Source organism: Marmota monax, unplaced genomic scaffold (assembly GCF_021218885.2).
Source record: "Marmota monax isolate L192 unplaced genomic scaffold, Marmota_monax_Labrador192_F-V1.1 WCK01_AAM20220418_F8-fsc00149, whole genome shotgun sequence".
Classification (NCBI taxonomy): domain Eukaryota; kingdom Metazoa; phylum Chordata; class Mammalia; order Rodentia; family Sciuridae; genus Marmota; species Marmota monax.
Window position 1 is genome coordinate 253,498 of NW_026693170.1, and position 16,149 is coordinate 269,646.

The window sequence follows — 16,149 nt, forward strand, 5'->3', positions numbered from 1 at the left end:
GGAGGGCTTCAGGCACAGTGGGGTCCAGAAGCTCAGGTGGTTTTGCTTGTTGAGAATCAAGTCCCACCGTCTCCTGGCTGTTTCCTCCAGGTCCCAATAGCTTCTCTAGACTCACAGGGCTGGAAGGCGGGAACCTGTGGGGAACCCCAGACCATCTTGGCTTTGGAACATGTGATACCCTGAGATTTCTTCCCTAGAGTTCACTGATGCCTGCCAGCCCCCAGGGGTTCTGGGTGAGGTCTCAGTCTGGCAATGGGGAAAGGGACAGGATGGGATGCTGTTGGGGCTGAGGCCTGAAAAATGACAAGGACTTGTACACACAGATTGTCCCACCAACTTCTGGCCCCACCCCACCCGTCCCTTCCCAGCTCCAGACCCTGCCCACCCCCACTCCTCCACTCCCGGGGCTGAGTCCTGGTGGGGGCCAGAGGGGAGGGGGTTCCTTACCAGATGGAAACAGGAGCGAGGTCTCACCCCCACCAGGAACCCAGAGACCCCCTGAAGGGACCTGTTCTCTCGTGGGAACCCCAGGGCCTTCAGGTTCCTGACGCGGGCGTCCCCTGGCGGCCACTTCCTCCAACAACTCGACCCTCCTTAACTTGGGAGACCCTGCGCTGGGTGGTCCCCGCTCCTGCCCTTCGGGGTGGGGCTCGCTAGCGCTAATGCTCTCGCAGGACCGCAGGTGGCGCCACCAGCCCGCTCTCAGCAGGTCACTGGGGGCGTCTCCACCGTGGACCCTGGGCACTTCTTAAGGATGAGCCCCCTCCTGCCCGGTGCTCCTCTCTGCGGGGACTGCCCTACCCTCTCCACCGCCTCAAAAGCCACCCAACCCACAACCTGACCGTCTCCCTGCCGGGTCCCCTGAGTTCATTTACATCACTGACAAGCCCAGTGGTGGCTTGGGCTTAATCTGGACAACAGGCAACACAAATTTCTCCGCCCCAAACCCAAGTAGCTGAGTTGTCCCCCCTCGGTTAACCTGTCGTGCGGTTTTGTTGGTGGGTGGTTTTTGCCGTGCAAGGGATGAGCCCAGGGCCTTGTGCATGCTAGGCAAGCTCTGCCCCCAACTTCATCGCCAGGCTCCGGGCTCCTATTTAAAAGGAAAAAAAAAAAAATGTTTGCTCCTCCCTGGTCTGGTGGCGCGCCTGTAATCTCGGCGAGGAGGCTGAAGCAGGAGGATCGCCAGCCTCAAAAAGGGCTGGGGTGTGGCTCAGTGGTTAGGCGCCCCTGGGTTCAGTCCCCAGTAACGTTTGTTAAGAGGCAGGGGCGGGGATGTTCATTATAGAAAAAAAAGGAAACTCTGGAAAAAATAAGGAGTGGAACCCTGGGACACCCCGCCCACAGGACTTGGCAGGGGCTTGTTGGATGAAGGCCAGTGTGGACGGTGGAAGGCTCCGCCCACTGGTTCCCACAAAGCCGACTGCAGGGCTTCCGGCCCCTGGACCGCTGGGCGCAGGGGCCTCCCCGAGTGGTGGCGCCTGCGCAGGCCGGGGCTCCATTTCCTTCCATTCTCCGCACCCCGCTTTGCCTTAGGCCTTCCCGAGTTCCTGGCGTTTCCTTACAACACTTCCCAGGGGTGAAATCAGCCTGTCAAAGGTCACAGCATTTGCGAGGCGTCTCGGGCACAGATGGCAAGTTTCCACGACTTTATGCTTTCCCTAACCGTGGTTATTACAGCCAACACTCAGGGCTTAAGTGAGTGCGCCCAGCCCCGTCCTAAGTGTTCCCACGCACAGCCTGACTGCACCTTTGTCATAACGCAGCAAAATAGGCACTGCCATTACCTGCATGCTGCAGGTGGAGGCACAGAGAGGTTGAGTAACCTGCACATGCCTCACAGCTGGGATTCAAAGTCAGGACCCAGGTCTCAAGTGCAAAGTCCTCCTATCTGATGCGGCCATCAGGTGGGCTCCATCCTAACAGCCAAGTGAGGCCCATTGCGCAGTGCGGTGTATGATTTCTTCAGCCATTACCCTGGAGCCCTTCCAATATATATATAAATTTTTAGTTGTAGATGAACACAATGCTTTTATTTTATTTATTTTTATGTGGTGCTGAGGACCGAACCCAGGGCCTCACACGTGCTAGGCAAGTGCTCTGCCACTGAGCCACAACCCCAGCCCCCTTCCAACATTTTAATATGATGGTCAGGCATATCCAGATTTGACAGTGCCTGAAGTTTTCCAAGACCCAAGACGGTTCTATTTAGGAGAGATCATACCGTGTTACAGATTCAAAAGGAGCAGGACCTTGGATGGGACTGGGAAGTGAGTGCCCAGAGGCCTTAGCTGCATCACAGCCTTACAGAAGATCCCAAGATCCCCCCCCCCATGACTCCTGGGGATTTTAAGTTTGGGTGGTAATGGGGATTATCCCCATGACGCTCTACCGCTGGGCCACACCCTCTGCCCTTTTTATTTTTTGAGAGTCTAAGTGGCCACGACTGGCCTTGAACTTGTGATATTTCAGACTGTGTCATAAGTAGCTGGGATTCTAGGGATGCATCCAAGGAAAATTTTTCAAATAGCAGAGTTGAGAGAATTCCCTGAGAACACCCTGTGTCCAGCAACTGGGTTCCTGATTCCCTTGTTAATACTTGCTCCCTGTCCTGTCTGCAGCTGTCCAGCCCGGCCACCCGTTCGTCCACCTCATTGTCTGATGCGTGTCAAAGGAAGCTGCAGACCCAGGGGCATTACAGTCCCAAGGTCATCAACAGCGGCCTGTCCTCCCAGCTCTTGGGTTGATGCAGAATCCAGACGGGTGAAGTGCACGTACGTGCGCCTCTGCCACAGACGCATTTCCCCCGGCAGTTATACAGCAAGGCTTCCTGAGGACACTGCGTGTCCAGGCCGCAGAACTCGTCCTTGAGTGTCTGTGGCCACCCCCACCACACCACCTCTGGCCAGAGGCTCCCTCCCCTTCCCGGAGGCTCATTCCCATGTGCACTTCCAGGTGAGAGGCCGCAATCCACCCTCAGCAGGGCCTGGAGGCTCTCCCTTCCTTCTGTGTGCTGCTGGGCGAGGGCTTGACCAAGTACCCTTGGCTTTCATTGTCACTTCCACCCACTACCCCTGCCACCTGTCCCATCCCACTCAAATACAGAGAGCTGTTTTCTTATCTGTAAAACAATTTTTATACTTTTTTTTAAGGTATAGATGGACACAATATCTTTATTTATTTATTTATCTCTGGTGCTGAGGATGGAACCCGGTGCCTCACACGTGCTAGGCAAACGCTCTGCCACTGAGCCACAGCCCTGGCCTCATAGAACATTCCTCTTTATTTAAAATGGGAGAGGGGGAGGAACAGCAGAAATAGCCCCTTAAAGTCACGATACTCTGTGGCATGTGGTAGAGGAAGAGGGAAGCCCTGCCTTCTTTCACCTCATCCATTTCTTTTATAAATTGCTTGTTCTTTCTTATAAATATCTTGTCCTGGAGAAACCTTCTCAAAGACCGTAATAGAACAGGGAAAGACTAACAGAAAACACTGAACACTTCTGCTTTACAAAAGACACTATATACAAAGGAGGAAAAGCAGCCTGGGAGGAATGTTTATAATATGTATGATACTGTTCAGATCCACCACAAATAAAGAGTTACTTCAAATAAACAAATGCAAACATCCCTGGAGGGAAATGGTCAAAAGGTCTGAACCAGCACAGAGGAGGAAATACAGATGGCCAGTGATCGTGAAGAAACACTCAACTTCATTGATAACAGGCACAGCAAAGTCACACCGTAGGAAAACTGCCAGGACACAGATGGGCTCTGTGCTGTTGGAGAGGAGGACTCCGGCCCAGCCTATCTGGAGAGCACTTGAGCCAAACTGAACGACCTGTGGCCGACACACAGCAGCCCAGAGGTCCACTTCCAGGTGGTCATCCTACGGCACAGAGAAAAGGCAGGACACCAAGGCTCACCCCAGCATCACAAGGAGCAGTGACACGGCCCAGCACAGGTGAGTCATGTGCACATCCCACAGGAGGGGATTCCAGGCAGTTGTGAGAAAGGACAAGGACACCCTGCCATGTCCAGACACCGAGAGGCCCCCACATGCACAGTGAGCTCGGGACACTTCCTGGAAACTGAAAGGTCACGTGCAGGTGACTAAATCAAACTCCAGCGAGCAGAATCTCCAGGCAGTGCAGCAGCAGGCACTCGAAGGACAGTGGCAGGCAGAGGCCAGGTGACAGCCGCATTGTGACCGTGACTTAGAAAACAGAGTAGTTTGTCCTGCAGAATGCAGGGTTTAAACATCTCTCACAAAAATAGGAGCAGGGGTTGCACGGTGCCACATGCCTGTGAGCCAGTGACTCCAGACTCGGAGGCAGGACACTTTTGTGGAACTATTTTTAGGATTTTTCTTGGGGGGCTGCACAGGGATCAAACCCAGGGTGCCTGACCACTGAGCACGCCTTTCCTGAGCACCATGGTGTCTGGCTGGCTCTGTAGGGAGAGCAGCAGTTGCACCCAAGAGCTGGGTCACCTGGACCCGGCCACACCCGGCTGGACGTGATCACACCTGCCCTGCTGCCCACCGCCCTGGTCTCCCTCCTCCACCCCGCATGCCTTTCATCAGTGCCTCACACACAGGATGTGTCCTCCACCCTGCCTCCCTCCCCACTCCACCTCACTGACCACCCGTTTGCTTTGCCTCCACGTGAGAAGACATCTGGCCCTTGACTTGGCACTGTCCTGGCAAATGCCAGTTTCATTCTTCATGGCTGAGCAATACTCTACTGTGTACACGCACCACATCCCCTTGATCCACTCATCTACCGATAGCTACCTGGGTTGGCTCCATAATTTAGCTGCTGTGATGTGTCCATCTCTTCACCTATGAAATGGAAATGCTTGTAGCCCCTTAACCAGCAGCAGTGACGCTTCACTACATTAATCTACCTGCTCAAGAACAGCGCAGGGCCCAGCAGCTCAGGAGGCTGAGACAGGAGGATCGAGAGTTCAAAGCCAGCCTCAGCAAGAGCAAGACGCTAAGCAACTAACTGAGACCATAAATACAAAAATTGGGTTGGGGATGTGGCTCAGTGGTCAAGTGCCCGAGTTCAATCCCTGGTACCACCTTCCCCCCGAGAACACAGGGGCTCAGCCTCCCCTTCCCCAACAGCAGCTGAGCACCTCAGAGCACAGGCCCTAGCTCAGCACAGCAGGAGTGGCCACCCGCAGTGCCAGCCAGACCTGCAGCTTGGCCTGCCCCTCACCTCCCACCTCCAGTTTTCTCTGGTTTGGGGCTTGTGTCTGCCACCAGCCACATGTGGCTGTCTGTCTGAGGCTCCGCATCTTCTCCAATGGCTGATGGCCTGACAGAGCCTGGGTCTGCACCAGGCTTTGGTGGAAAATAACATTATGGTCCCAACCCCCTGTGCGCGGAGGGGGATGTGCAGAGACTGCAGGGAGGGAGCTCAGTGGCTGAAGAAAGCCCCGCAGCCCTGGGGCGGTGGAAGAGGCTTTATTTTTTTCACGACTAGGGCCTGAACCTGCTTTCCCACTGAGCAGCATCCCCAGCTCTTTATTTTTTGAGACAGTCTTGCTAAGTTGCTGAGGCTGGCTTAGAACTTGAGATCCTCCTGCTCAGCCTCCTGAGCCACTGGGATCACAGACAGGTGGGCATATGTGGCTCAGAGGTGCTTCACTGAGGAGCAGGGCGCTGGCATCAGCCGCTGTAACCTGCAGACAGAAGAGAGAGGCTGAGGGAAGATGGGGGGGGTCCCACATCCTTGCCCACTCAATGCACCTTTGGCAACCCACACGCCCACACTCAGAGTTCAGATACTGGGCTGATCCTCTTTCAGGCCTGGCCAAGGGAGTCTGGGTTTGGCAAGGGCCCTGGGACTGGCAAATGCCCCAGGAAGAAAGGCCCCTTTGGGTTCAAGTAAATGAAATCCCAGCCAGAGCCCAGCCTGCCCCCTCCTTCGGGAAAGGGAGCTGCTCACTGGATCTCGCGGAACGCCCGCTTCTCCACCAGCTTCACTTTGTACTTGCGTTTGAACCTGGAGAAAGGATGGGGACGTTAGGGAAGATGAGGGACCAGCAACCTCACCACGCTCGGGGTCCCACCCCCCACCCCAGCAGCTGAGCCCGTACTTGGCCCGCTCCCGAGGCTCGATCATGTTCCTCCTCTGGAAGCTCTTGAAGCGGTCACGCAGGATGTGGCCCTCAGGCTGCAGGAAGAGAGGGAGCCTCAGCAGGATGGCAGACCTCCACTGCTCGAAGGCAGGGCCAGCGGCCAGGCGCTGCACCTGGCCCCATGGTGGGTCTGGATCAGCAGGAAGGGGCTGGAGGGGAAGCGGAAGAGGAAACACCAGTCCCAGGAAACAATGGGGCAAAGGCCCGGCCAGAGAGAAGGTGTCGCTAAGGCAGCCCCAAGGCCAGGCCAGGCCTCCTAGGGCTCCTGGTTTGGGGAGGGGCCAGGCAGGTTCGGAGCAGGGGAGGGATAGGGTCTGTCTTGAGCTTCAGGAAGACCTCACAGGACTGAAGAGGGTGAGGGCATCCAACAAGAACCAGGCTGGACCAAAAGACTCTGAGAGTCACTGGCCCTCGCCGTCACCTGCCCCCCTCAGAACCTCGTGCCCTCAGCCCCCAGGCAACGGCCCAGCCGGCCCAGCCCAAGGGCAGCCAAGGTGTCGCCCATAGCCCCTGGGGGCACGGGGAGCAAGGATGGTGTCATCATTGGGCACGGGCTCCAGAGCACCACGCTGGCCGTGGGCAGGTACCTTCAGGGTCCTGAGCGAGCCGGACAGTTCATCGCTGAGCTGCACATCAATGTCAGGAGCCTGGTACCTGGGAACATGGGAATGCAGGGCACGGAGGGGTTATACTCCAGCACACCCAGAAACCCCAGTCCAAAGCCTCCTGGGGAGATCGGGCCTCAGGGGACACAGTGTGGAGGGATGGCAGTCTCCCAGGTGTTCCTGTGCCAGGGCGTCCCAACCTCCCAAAGCCAAGCCCGGGCCTCACTTGAGCCGCCCCAGCCTGCGGGGCTTGTCTGCCTCGGCCAGCCGCCGAATCCGCCGCTGCTCCCGTCGCCTTGCCAGCTCTGCCAGCCGCTGGGCCACCTGTGCCTTGATCCCGCGCAGCCTGAAGAGCTCCTGGTGCCTGAGCCGGGCAGCCCGCAGCGCCACCTGCTGCACCCTCTGAGGGCAGGGGGGAGGGGTCAGACTCACCATGTGCCCCACCAGGCCCTCCAAGCCCACGGCCCAGCCTCTCCTGTCGCCTCCATGCCCGTCAGTGTCCCTCACTAGTTGTGCTCCGGAATCACCTCCAATATTGTCTCTGGCCCTCAGTCCCCGCCATGAGCCCAGGCAGGGGCTGCACCCTGCTCACTGCCCTGCTGCCCCTCCCCAGGGTGGCTGGACGGTCCCAGCTGAGACAGTGGGTGAGGCCCCAGACAGCAGAACCTGCAGGCCCAGGGCAGAGGGGAGGCCAGGGCGGGAAAGCAGAGGAGTCCAGGAGGGGCCGGGGCAGGGCTCACCAGCCTCCGCGCGGCCTTCTCCCGCCGCCGCTGCTGCTCTGTTTTCTTCTCCACGGAGGGCAGGCGGCCAGGTGCCTGCGAGGTCTCGGCACCTCCGGCCTCCGGCTCCTCACCCGTGTCCTGCTCGGCCTCCCCGTCAGACTCCTCCAGCAGCCCCTCGCACAGCTCCCGGAAGGTGGACGCCTGGGGAGGGGGCCAGGTCAGGAGCTGCGTAGGGGGCAGGGGCGGGGCGGGGCGGGGCCGGCGTGGGCTGCGCTCACCTGGGTGGCCGCCTGCTCTGTGGCGGGCAGGGCCAGCCTGCGCTCCAGCTTTCCAGCCTCTTTCTCACGCTGCAGCTCCACTTCATGGGCCGCCAAGAGCAGGGCCTAGAGACAGACGCGAGGACAAGGGCTCCTGCAAGTCCCAAGCCCTGCTCCAGCCCCGCCCCATGCTCAGGCCCCTACCACTCCCGAGGGGCTCTAACCGACCCTCACACCTGCCCTGTCCCTTCTGCGGCTGCTACACACTAGAATTTCACCAAAATAAAATGTCCACAATAAACAGGCTCCTAGGCCAGGAAGAGTGGGGATGCCTGAGTCTAGAGGAGGCGGGGACACGGTGGCAACAGCAAATGGGCGGTCAGCTTCTTGCAGGGGTGATGGATGCATGCCCCCCCCACCCCCCGTCACATGCATTTTCTCGGGGACGTCCTCTCCTCGTGGTTGGCGGAGAGGCCGCCTGACAACTGGACACCTCCCAGCACTGGATCTGCACCTGGGGCAGTGACCCTGAACTCTCTAGCACCCTGTCCCTGAGACGTGCACGAAGGGGCTTTGTCACCTTGGCTCACAATATCTGTGCTCCAACAAATGACTGGGAAGTGAACCTGAACTCAGATCTCCCCACTGCCACGCTGCCCATCTTTGGATCTGAGGTCTTGGCATCTACGTCAAGGACTTCCCTCCTGAAAGGTGCTGGGTCCCCACCTCGGGCCTTTGCACACATTGTTCCTTCCGCCTGGAAAGCCTACTCCCCTCCTCAGCCTTCTTAGCGCAGACACCCCCCTTCCAGGCCGCCCCGGCTGGGCAAGGGCCACACTCCCAGCCCCAGCCACCCTGGGTCACTGCTGTCTAGGAACAGACCTCAGAGGGCTCTCGGTCTCATCCGAGTCCCCAGTGCCACCCAGCACAGGGCTGGCACGGCAAAGTGACCGAGCAGCAGAGCTGGACCCAGAAGGGCCGGGCTGGGGCCTGCACCCACCTGGTGGTCCTCGAAGGTCGGGTTGTAGGAGGCTCCTGCAGGTGTCACCTCCACAGCAGGTGCCGGGGAGGGCTTGATGTGGAGACGAGGTGGCCGCTGAAGGAAGGTAAGGCCAAGGCAGGCTGAGGCCCAGGCTGAGGCCTGAAGGTGTCCCTTAAAACTCACACTGAAGCCTAACTGCCCATGTGATGACATGAGGCGGCAGGGCCTCCAGGAGGTGAGCGAGTCCCAGAGTGACTCCTCCTGGAGGGGCTTCACCAGCGTCCCCCCTTCACCTTCCGGGGCGAAGACTAGGCTTCAAGATTCCCCCAGGAGGCAGAGACCAGCCCCCACCAGACACCAGACCTGCTGCCGCCTCCGTCCTGGGCTCTCAGCCTCTACACTGCAAGCAATAAACCTCTATCCCTTGTTCATCTCCCAGCCTCCAGGGTTCTGTCACAGCAGCACCAACGGACCAGACAGCCCGGGAGGCCTGGCACTTGCAACCTCACGACCCAAAGTGCTGGGCCCCAGGCCCAGGAGGGCAGGGCTGCAGCTGCCTGGCTACGCGGCCTGTGGGACCCAGCATCTCCAGTGGCAGACAGATGTTCTGGGGGCAGGGGAGCTGCCCGCAGGCAAGATTGTCAGCTCTCCAGGTGACAGGCCACATGGTGTCGTCCCCTGGAGTGGGAGTGCTTAGTGGCATCACTACACCTCCAGCTGTGCCACAGAGGCTTGAGCGCCCCCCTCCGGCAGAGCAAGGCACAATGGAAAAATGCTTTCTAGAGTCTTGTTGGTCAGTGTGGCCAGAGAACCCCAGGGGAGCCCGGAGCTCGTAGGGAATGTGAGCCACCAGGACCTGCGTTTTCACAAGGCCACATGTGATTCAAGTGCCCCCTGCACTCTCCAGGAGTGCTTGCTCCTCCTCTCCATTAGGTCTGTGTCCCAGCAAAGGTCACCGCTCACAAGAAAAGGGGTCACGTGGATGCCATGCGAGCTCTCTACACCCAGCCCCTGTGAACCTGCTGCTTCTGTCCTGGAACTCTGTCCTGGTCCCCACCAGCCCACACTGGCTCAGGAACCACCAAATAACTTTGGCTCCCGGTGAACCTGGCCCCTCACGCTCGCCCAGTGCCTACACTGCTCTGCGTCCTGCGGGAAACCCTCTGGTGGCCTCCCCAACCCCAGTCACAACAACCCCGCCACCTGGCCTGCAGCCCCCCGCTGCACTGGCCTCCTCCAGGCTCCTGCACAGTGCCTGTCCTACCTGGCGGCCTGTGCACCTGCTGGCCAGCAGTCTCTGCCGGCGCCGCCCCCCTCCACGTCCCTAAGCTGCTGGCACTGTTCCAGCAAGGCTTCCCGACTCCAACCCGTCCCCAGACCTCCCACCCCTCCCAGGTCTTGGTGCCATGGTGCTGCACCCTCAGCCTCCTGTGCCTGCGCTGCTGCGCCCAGCAGGATGCCGACACCTGTCCCTGAATGAAGCTGTACCCCAAGATTTAGTTCCTAGCTCCTAATACTCAGCATCTCCTTCTCCAGTACAGACGGCCACAAAATAATAATGCCCAGTGTGCTGGCCACAGTGGCTCCACGTCACCTCTAAATTCCCCAACTGCCCCGTGAACTAAGCCCCTCTGCTGTCTGCAGGTGAGAAAGGACGCGGCACACCAGCCAGGCTGGAGCTGGGACAGCAGGCAGGAGCCTGGTCACCTGGATGGCAGGCACTGAGGCAGAGACAGAGACTGCCGCCAGGATGCAGAGGGCTCCTGCCGCTCCCGCCCCCGCCCCCCGCCCCTGCCCCCAGCCGCCTTCCCCTCCTCACCCTCACTCCCTTCTTCTTGGTCTGCTCCAGGAAGAAGGCATCCTGGCCCTCCAGCGGCTTGTCCAGAGGGTCTGCAGAGACAGCGAGCAGCTCTGGGGCTTCTGGCATTGGGACACCCAGGGCCTCCCTCCAACCCCTCCTCATTTCCAAAAAATGGCTCTGACGCTCAGGTGAGGAAAAGAGATTCACAAACACCAAGCCAGCCCACGGCCAGACTGGGTTCAGGCAATGACCCTAACCCCAGGCTGAGGCGTGAGATCCCACAACTGCAGAAAGGGGAGCACGGGGGAGAGGGCACCACTTCAGGGTGCTCAACTCTGCTGGGGCAGCCCTTGGACGCAGTCTTCCCATGCAGCACGCAAACCACACAACTGTCCATGTCAGTCCCAGCCATTAGCAGGTGACACCAAGAACACTCACTGTCCGGGGCCCAGAGGTCATAGAAGGGCCGCTGGATGGTGTCCTCGGGCCCAGGCTTGGTCTTGGCCATAGGAGGGTTGAGAAGCCGGGCCTGGGCCCTGCGCACGTCCCGGGGCAGCTCGCCCTGCTTCGCCAGCTTCTCCCATAGCTGCTCCTTCCGCCGGAGTTTCTTGGCATTGGGGACCTGGTGAGCGAGGATGCTGCGGGGGGCAGGAAGCAGCAGAGGGCAGCAGGTTGGAGAGGCTCCTGCCACCGAGGCAGCCCCTGCCCAGCCCTCCCCAGAGACACTGCACCTCTCGCCCTTCAGAGGCCTCTTCCCAGCCATGCTCCTGAGCTCGACCCAACAACGCAAGGACCCTGCCCTGGACGTCCCCTGGCACCTCACACCTGCCAGGTTAAAACTCACCTCGGCATCACCTGTCCCCTCTGCAGTGCTGCCTGACCCGCCCCTAGCCAAGCTCCCAGACTCCCCCCCAGCCCTGTCCCCTAGCCAGGTCCAGACTGCTCCCCACGGCATGGGCCCAGCAACCTAGCCAGCCTCGTTCTCCAGTCCCCTAAAACTCAAGTCTGACCCTAACCAACTTCCCCAACACTCCACCCCCAGGAAGTCCCTCAAAGCCAGTCTCTGGCAGAAGGATGAAACTAAGTGTTGGTAGAACACTCACTCTTTGGGGGCAGGGATCTTGGATGTGTTCTCAAGGACAAGGTCCACCCGCAGGGGTTTCTGGAGGAGCAGCGATTTCTTCTGGACCCGAGTCTTCTTCCTTTTCCACTCTGGAGTGGAAGAAGAAGGGATGGAGGCCTCAGACTCCCCCACTGCCCAAGACCAGCCTCCCCAACCCCATTTCAGCTCCATAGGAGCCACAGGCCTGCAACCCACACTATCCCAGGGCACACCCAGAGGACCCCAGACTCCCAGGCAAGGGAAGAGCCCCCAAAGGTAGGGCCCAGAGTGGCCAAGTCCTGACCCTCACTATACCCACATCCTGGGCCAGCACAGGCAGGTTGGGGACACGGGAGGAGTTACATCCACAGCCCCACATTGAGAGGCTCCAGCTGCAGCCAGAAAAGGGCCACAGAACGAAAGAGAGCAGTCAAGTGACACTGAGATGTAGGGAGCACCCAAAAGCATACTCAGGACCCAGTACGGCCCTGCAGTGTCCTCTGCTGTTTCCTTCAAAGGCCAACCAGCAAAAGTAAGACTAAAGCAAAACATAGCAGGCACTGCACCTTTCACAACCCCTGAGGCTACAGAGAGGGGCTCCTCCCCTGGGCTTCCTCAGTGAGGACCCCACTGTGCACCATAGCAACGTGCTCATTACAGAAGCACAACAGGGATCCCTGGGTGCTCACGGCACTACCATCTTCTCTGTCTTTTTTGTGGTTCTGGGGATGAAGCCCAGGGCCTCACACGTGCCAGGCAAGTGCTCTGCCTGAGCTCCAGCTCCAGCCTCCATGTGCGTCTTCTGTGCTTCCTAAAGGTTTCCTGCTCACCACAACAGGCCCTTGGGCCCCTGATGACCATCCCATCCTCGGACTGATGTCCCCACCTCTGTAAAAGTGACTCTGTAAACAACCACCTTCACCTGCTCATTCAAAGCCCCTGTGCTTCAAAGCAGCTCCTTTCATTATTTTTTGCTCACTGGAAAGGGTCCTGTTTCCATTGAATAGACCCTTGACCTCTCACAAGTTCACTGGGGACATCATGCTGTTGGAGTAGCTTTCTCCCTTGCTCAGGAAAACTAACTGCCCTCCTAAAGAAGACCCCTCATTAAAGCAGGTCACGTATTTTTTTTATTTCCCTTTTTTAAAAAACTTATTTACTTGTTCTAACTTTTTATACATAGCAGCAGAATGCATTTCAATTCATTGTACACACAGAGCACAATTTTTCATTTCTCCAGTTGTACACAACATGTACTTAGGATAGTGATGTCCATTTCATTCCACCATCTTTCCTACCAGGCCACATATAAAAGTTTGTTTTTCTACATAACTGATGTAATCCCTATTACTCATCAAAGCAATCCCCAATCCACTCTCAGTCCACTTGTTAGAGCAGGTCCCAACCACGATGCTTGCTGGCAAATTAAAGTAAGCATGTTACCTAGTGTTTAAAATACATCTTTTTGTTCTTACAAAACCTCATCTTACTAACTAAAACAGATCTCTTTTTCTTTTTCTTTTTTTGGTACCAGGAAACTGAACCCAGGGGTGCTTAACCACTGAGTCACACCTAGCCCCCCCCCTTTAATTAAAAAAAAAAAATTCAAGACAGTGTCTCAAGTTGCTTAAGGCTTTGTTAAATTGCTGAGTTTGGCTGTGAATTTGTGATTCTCCTGCCTCAGCCTCCCAAGTTGCTGGGATTACAGGCATGTGTCACTGGATCCGGCTCAGATCTGATTTAAAGTAGGCAACATGACTGACTTTTCTGCAGCTACCAGAAGACAACTTATCAAAGCAAACTCTACCTGGCTTACCTGTGCATAGCAAAGAAAGAAAGGAAAGGAAAGAAAGAAAGAAAAGAAAAAGCTTTTTACAACGCTGGGATGGAACCATCAGGATAGTGCTGGAACACTGGGCTACATCCTCAGCCTCCCCCACATTGTCTTCTTTTCACCCATCCAAAATGCTCTCGTTCAAGATGAAATCTGAGCAGGTGTTTGCCTTCACACAGATCTTCTCAGAAGCTCGAGGCCACATAACAGTCAACGGTAGTCCTGCTGCACAAAAGCCCACCTCACCTTTCTCCTTGGAGCCAGTGTCCACGAAGAACAGTTTTTCATCAGGGGCCTCTGACACTAAGCCGCTGGGGGACAGAAATGCAGACCATCAGTTAAAGTTGTGAGGAAGAGAACAGTTTTAAAATCTCGGGGTTCAGCATCCTCATTCAAGCCCCCTCTTCCCGCCGTGGGGCTCTTTGGGCCTCGCCCCTCCGTTTCCAGAGCCTGATATTTAAAATGCACCAAGCTAGGGTGGGTACATGGGACCTACTTCTACTAAAAAGTTAATTACTGCTCACTAAATTCGAATTTAATTGGGGGTCCTGTATTCTTACTTACGAAATTTGGTAACTCGCGCGCTACCTGGGGCAGGTTCCCCAGCCCCCCGGAAGCCGCCCAAGCACCCTCGGCCTCGCACTGGGCCCAGCTCCCTGAAGTTCCGCCCCACGTACCCGGTCGTGCGCTCCTGTAGCCGCACGTCCTCCAGGAACTGATCAACTTCCAGCCCCAGCGGCTCCTGAGCGAGTCGCCGCCAGCCCCGCTTCTTATTTCTTGGGCCCCGCCGTCGCCGCCTCAGCGCCGGGTCCACCGACGTGGGTCGCAGGCCCAGGAAGCCAGAATCAGCATTGCTTTTCGAGCAGCGTCTGGCACGATCGCCATTGCTTCCTGCCGCCATCTTGTTAAAGGAAGTACTCAGTCGCGGATGCCCAGAAATCCGGTTCGGATCTTGCGCGCGCAGCTCTCCCGGCCTCTCCTATTACGCACTTCCTGTGACAGCCATATTGGTAAAGCGGTAGGGGAGAGAAAGGGGCGTGGAGCCTGCCATCTTGGTACAGGATAAATGGCTCTTTTCTCCTCCAGTGTTTGCAACCAAATCTGCCGATTCCTAGTTGCGGGAAGGGGGTTATAGGTTCTTGGCTCTTGTCCTAAGCAAAACATCTTTCCCGACCGCCCAAGGTCTGATGATGATTGTTATTTTTTGGGTAATAGAGATGGAACCCGGGGAACTTAACAACTGAGCTACATCACCAGCTCTTTTTATTTTTTTAAATTTTGAGACAGCGTCTCACTGAGTTTCTAAGGCTGGTTTTGAACTTGTGCAATCTTCCTGCCTCAGCCTCCAGAGCTGCTGGGAAGTGAGGATGGGCCTTAGGCCTGAGCCTAAGCAACTCCATTTTAAAACCTGCAGTCTCATCAGGCCTGCCTAATGGAGCCCTCCAGTATGGCCCTCAGGCACAAACAAGTCACTTTGCCTCACCCTGATAAACTCAAGAGTCTAGTCTCTGGCTGGCTCTCCTCTGCTGATAAGAGGGAAAGGCGAAAAGATCAGGGTGGAGACCACCAGACTAGATGTTTTAACCCCAGGGTAAATGATGTCACTGAGAGACCCGGTGCCAACTGATAAGGATTGAAAGGGCTGTCCAAAACCCCCAAATTTGATATAAATATTGGAGCAAATGAGCAGACATTCAGCCAGCTGACAATGATGCCCTCACGCTGAGAGCTTGATGAGGACCTGGATTGACATCCCAACACGTTTTCATTGCCTGATCCTCAACCAGCCATCAGCTTCACCGAAGAGAAGCCTGCTTTGGTTTCTGATCTGATCACCACAATCTGAGTGAGTGTGCATCTGCTGGACTTAGAGCCTAAGGCTTGAGACTTTAATTTAGCATGCAAAAGGAATGTCTTGAGCCTGTCCTGATTCAGTGTGTTTGTGGTGCTTAGAATTAATCTAGAATTGCTTGCTGTGAATTGATTATTTCTTGCAGTGGCTAGCATTAAGGATGGTCATTTTCTTGATTAAGAACCTATAGAGTGAAATTATATTGAGTGACTTGAGTGAATAAAGCATTGACTAGGGCAGAAGCACATGGACATTATTTCTCCCCTTGGACTGCATAAGTCGCACCTTTTGCCCCTTGAGACAGCAGATTATAGGTGTGTGCCACCACGTCTGGCTGATTTCAGAACTGACAGTAGCAGATTTAGCACAAGACACACTGCAATCTCAGGTTTTGGCCTCTCAGTGTTCCAATCCTAGAATCTTGAAAATCAAATATTTTTAGGATTGTCAAGGCTGGAAACACAGAACATTCAAGGAGTGTTCAAAATATACACTATCCGGATCCCTAGTTAACACGTGTAAGGCCCTAGGTTCAATCCCAAGCCTTGCAAAAGAGGGATGGGGCGAGATCCCTAGAAGCACAGATTCAGGATCATTCATCATCCATAAAATGGGAACGATTATGATAGATTATTCTAAAGATTAAAAACATAAAGCAAGGGCTGGGGATATAGCTCAGTTGGTAGAGTGCTTGCCTTGCATGCATAAGGCCCTGGTTCAATCCCCAGCATCATACACACAAAAGTAAAGCATTGAAGACTGTGCCTGATATCTGCGTTAGCTATCGCCCCTGAGACTTAATCTAATAATCAACTCATATTTGCTATTTACAAATAATAAAACAAGCT

At 56.2% G+C, this 16,149-nt stretch overlaps 1 protein-coding gene and 1 non-coding gene across 4 annotated transcripts; both read right to left on the reverse strand.

Annotated features, from left to right (window-relative positions):
• Positions 1-5,430: 5,430 nt before the first annotated feature.
• Positions 5,431-14,378, reverse strand: Nop53 (NOP53 ribosome biogenesis factor). 3 transcript variants are annotated; one of them, XM_046455477.2, is made up of 13 exons: positions 14,127-14,378; positions 13,696-13,760; positions 11,617-11,725; positions 10,952-11,151; positions 10,532-10,602; positions 8,731-8,826; positions 7,752-7,856; positions 7,492-7,674; positions 6,978-7,153; positions 6,734-6,800; positions 6,105-6,181; positions 5,954-6,010; positions 5,431-5,687 (listed from the first exon to the last, which is right to left on the reverse strand). In XM_046455477.2, the coding sequence occupies exons 1-13, from the start codon at positions 14,348-14,350 to the stop codon at positions 5,639-5,641; spliced, it is 1,479 nt and encodes a 492-aa protein (XP_046311433.1). In that variant the 5' UTR covers positions 14,351-14,378; the 3' UTR covers positions 5,431-5,638. The 3 variants fall into 3 exon arrangements, with proteins under 3 accessions (XP_046311433.1, XP_046311434.1, XP_046311435.1); XM_046455478.2 differs by having other exon boundaries at positions 5,431-5,707; XM_046455479.2 differs by lacking the exon at positions 5,431-5,687 and having other exon boundaries at positions 5,950-6,010.
• Positions 6,588-6,696, reverse strand: LOC124100348 (small nucleolar RNA SNORD23). Its single transcript, XR_006854229.1, has one exon. It is a non-coding gene; the product is annotated as a small nucleolar RNA SNORD23 (small nucleolar RNA).
• Positions 14,379-16,149: the final 1,771 nt, after the last annotated feature.